This window comes from Choloepus didactylus, chromosome 9 (assembly GCF_015220235.1).
Source record: "Choloepus didactylus isolate mChoDid1 chromosome 9, mChoDid1.pri, whole genome shotgun sequence".
Lineage (NCBI taxonomy): Eukaryota > Metazoa > Chordata > Mammalia > Pilosa > Megalonychidae > Choloepus > Choloepus didactylus.
The window spans coordinates 123,568,132-123,574,131 of record NC_051315.1 but is presented as its reverse complement, the minus strand read 5'-3'; the positions used below and the strand labels follow the sequence as shown (position 1 = coordinate 123,574,131).

The 6,000-nt window shown below is 40.6% G+C and overlaps 1 protein-coding gene across 19 annotated transcripts in view; it reads right to left on the bottom strand.

Moving 5' to 3' along the window:
• Positions 1–2,167: 2,167 nt before the first annotated feature.
• LOC119544978 (nuclear body protein SP140-like protein) overlaps positions 2,168–6,000 on the bottom strand; it is a 108,569-nt gene continuing 104,736 nt past the window's right edge. For all 19 annotated transcript variants that reach the window (XM_037850617.1, XM_037850624.1, XM_037850614.1 and 16 more), the window contains 4 exons: positions 3,938–4,058; positions 3,632–3,697; positions 3,340–3,474; positions 2,168–2,482 (listed from right to left, as the gene is read on the bottom strand). In XM_037850617.1, the coding sequence (XP_037706545.1) occupies positions 2,363–2,482; positions 3,340–3,474; positions 3,632–3,697; positions 3,938–4,058 (442 nt within the window). In that variant the 3' untranslated portion in view covers positions 2,168–2,362. The remainder of the gene's footprint in view (positions 2,483–3,339; positions 3,475–3,631; positions 3,698–3,937; positions 4,059–6,000) is intronic.

Here is a 6,000-nt window from a genome sequence, read left to right as displayed (position 1 = left end):
TATGAGCCTCAGGGCCTGGGCTCTGCCCTTCCCCTTTCTATGTTCACCAGAACTCCAAAAATCTTCCGCTTTTATTTTGGAGTTTTTCGTGTTGTTTTTTTCTATGCCTGTCTCCTCTCTGCTGGGCTGGCTGCTCTCAGATTCTCTGGTGTCTGGTCTCAGTCTATCTATGGTTGGAGTTTGGATCAGCAGAATGAGTTTCCGATAAGGGCAGCCACTGCAGTTCTCCCTTCTCCTTCCCGGAGCTGACAGCCCCTCCTCCCACGGGACTGAGCCTGGCAGGGAGGGGCGCGGGTCCCCTGGCCACAAAAACTTACAGATTTCGCTGATCTCAGCAGTTCCGCATTTTCATGAGTTTTGTATGAAGTATGCCCAAAGTCAGATTGCTCTGTGGTGTCCAGTCCACACAGTTCCTGGCTTTCTACCTACTTTCCTGGAGGAGTAACTAAAACATACAGCTCACCAGTCCGCCATCTTGCCCCGCCTCCTTGAATTAACATTTTGAATACAGAATTTCTGCTATGTGTAGCCACATTGATACATGCATGTTTCTTAGACATGAGTTTAAATGCTTTACATACAAAAACTAATTAACCTTCAAAATTACCAAGAACAAAATTTCATTATCGAATGGTGAAATGGTGTGTTGGAGACTCAATTTTGTTTCAGCTGGAGAGGATATTTTGTGAGGCTGGGGCACTGCCCTGCAGTCTGTGTGCTGAGCCAGCTAACAATATACCAAAATACATTTCTCCTGTAGCCAAATACAGTGGGTCAGAGAACCTGTCAAACAAGGCTGACAGATTCAGCCAGGAAAGAAACAAGGAGCCCTTTTTAGATTCAGCCAGTTTATTACTTTCACAGTCAGCAAAGAAAGAAGAACAAGGGTGCCAGCTCCCCGTGTCCTTGGTCGCTTGGGGCAGCACCAACAGAAAGGGGCTGGATGAGACAACGATGCAATGTGAGTGAGGCACAGACTCTTTTTTTGTTAATTTTAAATTCAGTTTTATTGAGATACATTCACATACCATACAATCATCCATGGCGTACAATCAACGTACCATCATATAGTTATACATCCACCACCCCAATCTATTTTTGAACATTATCCTTAAACCAGAATGAATAAAAATAAGAATAAAAAATAAAAATAAAAAAGAACACCCAAATCATCCCCCCCATCCACCCTATTTTTCATTTAGTTTTTGAAATACTTCTTCCAGCAGAACCAATTAGGGTTCCATGAATAGAAAGTTGGGAAATGCTATGTAGCCACTCTGAGTTCCCCAGTGCCACCGAGTAAATGGCAAAAAAGGAAGCTATCAAGCATTAAGTAATGTAATCAGTGACAAAAATTGATATATAAATGACAGTAGCTTTCTATCACAGGTTATAACTGTTAATAAAATACAGTGGAGAGGTAGGAAATTAAGGTTACAGTACAGTCAAGAGGCTATCCTCGAGGTTACTTTTATAAAAGCTCCAGCTAGATATCCCAAATGGCCACAGTATGCCATGCCCTAAGCAACAGTAGTTCCAAAATTCCTAGGTCCCTATCTGAGACTCTATAAAAGTTTTACTCACTAAGTTTATTTTTCAGAAATTTAAATCCTCCAGAGTGTTCCTATGCCAGCTAAGTTCCCAAATCCAGCAGCAACACCCTCTTCAAGAACATCAAGCAGACGCATCCCCCTTCCCCATATGTCAACACCCCTTTTCAATATGAACAAGTTAGGGTGCTCACTGCCTAGACACCCCTGAAGATCAAGAAAGTGATTAAATGAGAGGAAGGGGTAGCAACAGACGACATAGGATTTAACAAAGGATTACAAATACCGAATCTTTATATAAATATATATTTTTAGATGCTAGGGTATTAGAATAGCTAGAAGGAAATAACTGAAGTGGTGGAACTGTAAACCATAACATTCTTTGAAATTTGCTCTCTAACTACTTGTTAAAAAAAAAAGAAAACAAAATACAACGGAGAAAAGACCACTTTAACAGTAACAACAAAAAGTATAAAATACTCAAGATTTAAAATAAAAAACAAAAAACAAAAAAGCATGCATAGTCCTGTGCTGGGAGAAGAAAAGAAGAGAATATTTTACTAAAGAACCCAATAGAATATCTGAAAAAGTGGAAAGACATAATATGATCCTTTATGGAAAGACTCAATATTTTTAATAATAAATTTCACTCCAAATTAATTAATAAAATAACTTGACAATTTAAATTTTGATTTGGAAAAGCAAATGAATGGCAACAAGAAAGGGTTTGAAAAGAAATGTTATACGTTGGTGTTTGCATCGGGACAGGCACAGCAGCCACAGCTGAAAGGGGGAAATAGAAACTGGCTACGTTAACAGAGTGACTCCAAACTGGAAATGTTCTCGCTTCTTTCCTGAATTGCAAAAATGTTTCTGAAATCCTCTTCAAATTTTTCCTCTAGTTGAAGTCCCAGCGGGATGTACTCAACGTTCTGAAAAAGCAAGGACAAAACACAGTAATAGCCATTGTCCATAAGCTTAGACTCTCCATGTTTCAGATAACTTGGAGTCTCATTTACATTATCATTTCAAATGTAAAGTGAGAGTTAACCCAGTTAAGGGTATCTTATGTTCCCTGAGAGCTTGGCTATTTCTCTTTATCTGGAAAACAGAAAATCAAAACTTGCACTATATTGCAGTCTAATTCTTGATCAGAAATTTATTGATTGATTTGATTTTAAAAAATTCTAGTTATTTGATTTTTGAGCACGGTACCTATAGTTTGTCACATTATGATAGTACAGACATGTCTAAAGTAAATTAATGATATCTTCCTTTTTCCTTCACTCTCACCCTTTGAGGTAATCATTGTTAACTTTTTGATATGCCACTAGGAATTTCAGATGTAAAGAAATCCAAGATTTTGAAATTTGAGACATCTGATTTTGTTTCGACTTTAGAAAAGGGAAGCACTAGCTGCCTTTAAATGCAACTCTATTTCCCATGGAAGGGAAGAGGTCTGCAGTCTATTGTTCTCTATGGGAGAAAGTCCACTGCTGAGAAGTGATAAAGTTCCCCAAGGTCCTAGGGAATTTATCCTCACGTTTCCTTCCTTGGACTGCAAAGCTTTAGAATACTTCTGGAATTTTTATTTGGGAAATAAATAAAAGGAGGGAAATTGTAAAATTTTCATGAAACAAGAAGGTGAAAAGCAAAATGACTTAATTGAAAGAAAGAAAAGGAAGGAAGAAAGGAAGGAAGAAAGGAAGGAGGGAGGAAGGAAGGAAGGGAGGGAGGGAGGGAGGGAGGAAAAGACAAAGAAAACATGGAAGCAGGGAAAGCCACTAACCCTGCAAAATATCTTGTGGTTCTGAAAGATGAGGCGCATGTCCTGCACAAACCCTTCTACTGTGCAGTAATTCTTCTCCCTCAGCTTTTCCTTGATTAAATTTAACCACATAGGTTTCTCTGGGCCACATGTAAGCTGCAGACAAAAACACCAAAGGGAAGGCTATTAGCACAGATCAATGTCTACTTTCTATAGATTCCCAACAAGGCAAAGATCATGGTAGCTTGCACCCATGGGATTCAGTTCACGAAGCCCACAACTGCCAGTTTTGGTGCTTTTTATTGTTACTTACTGTTTTGTTGGCAAAAAAGGAATTTTTTGGACAGCAATAAATCTTCAAGAGGAGAAACTCGCATTTCTGTAAGAGATGAAAGTTTTAAGTGAAAGGAGGGAATGAAACCACTTGCATCCCTCATGGAAATCTATGGCTCAAACATGAGTGGCTTTTTGAAAAGGGGATTTTCTCTGGAATACCAGTTTTGGCATTAGGTCCTGTGATCAAAGCACCGCATGGGAGAACATTCCTCTAGCCCTCTCCAGTGCTGTGCTTCTCTCATGTTAACAGGAAGGAGGAGGCTTCAGGTCTGCGTCCACTCACCACCTGTTCTGCAGGCAGCATCTGCCTCTTCAGGACCTCAGACTCCTGATGACACAGCTGGATTTCTGGGCACCTCTCCTGAGTATCCTTTATTCTGCAAAAAATGCAGCTCCACGGGTCCCTGAGAGGTCAGGCATAAAAGTGAGCAGAGGGGAGGATCTCTGTGAAACAGCCATTTCTATGGCTTCTGAAGTCCTTTGTCCAAGAATGGCCAGTGGGTTCCACCTTGCAGCCAACTACGCACACACTTGCTCTCTCCCTTTCAATTGTGGTAACACACACATAACACAAAATTTCCCATTTTAGCCATTTTTAAATGTAATTTCAGTGGTACTAGCTACATTAGTAATGTTGTGCTATCATCAACACCATCCATTACCAAGAAGTTTTCATGACTCCAAACAGGAATTCTGTATCTATTAAGCAATAACTGTCCATTCACCTCTCTTCCCAGCTCCTGGTAATCTATAATCTACTTTCTGTCTTTGTGAATTTGCTTATTGTCTATACCTCATATAAGTGAAATCATACAATATTTTTCCTTTTATGTCTGGATTATTTCATTTAGTGCTATGTCTTCAAGGTTCATCCATGTTGTAGCATGTATCAGAACTTCATTCCTTTTTTATGGCTAAATAGTACTCCATTATATGTATATACCACATTTTGTTTATCCATTCATCTATTGATGAACACGTCAATGACTTCCATCTTTTGGCTATTGTGAATAATGCTGCTCTGAATATTGGTGTACAAGTATCTGTTCAAGTTCCTGCCAACTTCTTTTTTGAAGGCTCCTCTGTGCTAGACCCCTATGTGGGGTCAATAGCCCCTCCATTATCCTACTCACTCCACCTCCTACCATCAACTGTGGTAGAAGGAATGTCAGTCTATTGAATGGGTGCCATGATGAGTGTTGGACTACTTCACCTGAAGCTGAGGCTCCCATCTGAGCTACAGTGATCTTGATGATCAGCCCTGCCTGCCAGACTCAAAGACTGAAAATCAGCACCTTCATCACTGGCATCTTAGACCTTGATGAGCCCAAAGGGGACTTGGTAAAAAAAAAAAAAAATCAGGAAACTAGCTCTTGTTTCTCAACTATGCTGAATACGCACAGAGCACAAATTCTGGATATACTCTCCTTTAACATGGTCATGGCTATGAATAGAATCTGTGCTGCAGAAACTTCTTGGAAAGGAAATCTATGGACAGGTACCCCTAGATTCTTTCTACTTTCTTCTCTAGCATGGTTTCTATTCTGGGAGGCTGTGGATTTGAGGGACATGATGATCCATCCTATAGATGCCAGCCAGCCTCTTTCCTTGGTCACCCCAGTGTTTACCCAAGGGGCCACAATACAAAGAACTCATGGTGCCAAGATGGGATTATACATGGGCTCAATGAAAAAGCAGATCTGTCTTCTGCTTCTGCAGATTGCCCAACTAGCCAAACACGGAAGTTTATACTGAACCTCTGAGATGGGACCATTCCCTGGGAAATGGGAGTCTATCTTGTAACAGACAGATTCTATTAGACTTCTCTCATTATGGAGAATTCCTAGTAGAGAGCTGTCTTTCCTATCTGTGCAGCAATTCTGCCACACTACCACTTACAGAATGTCTTATCAATCACTATGGAATCCCACACAATATCACTTCTGACCAAAGACACATTTTACAGCAAATGGAGTGTGTCTAACCATGAAACCTGTGACCCAGAATCAGCTGGCTTGATAGACCGCTAGAATGGCCTTTGGAAGGATCATTTCAGCCCAAGATTTACCAACTGTGTGGTGTCCCATAGGAGATAGCATATGCAGTCAATGTATGGTATAGCCACTCCACATCTAGAATGCAAGGGTCTGAGAACCAAGTAGGGGAGGCGGGGGTGACACCTCTCACTAGTACATCCAGCGGCAACTTTAAGAGTGTTTGCTTCCCATTAAGTAGCATCATTAAGCAGTTCTAGATCACAATTCTGGACCCCTGCTCCCTCTACATCAGACATGCATGACATTTTGTTTGCAGAAACTCTGCAGGGTGAGCGTGCATGGTGGGGAG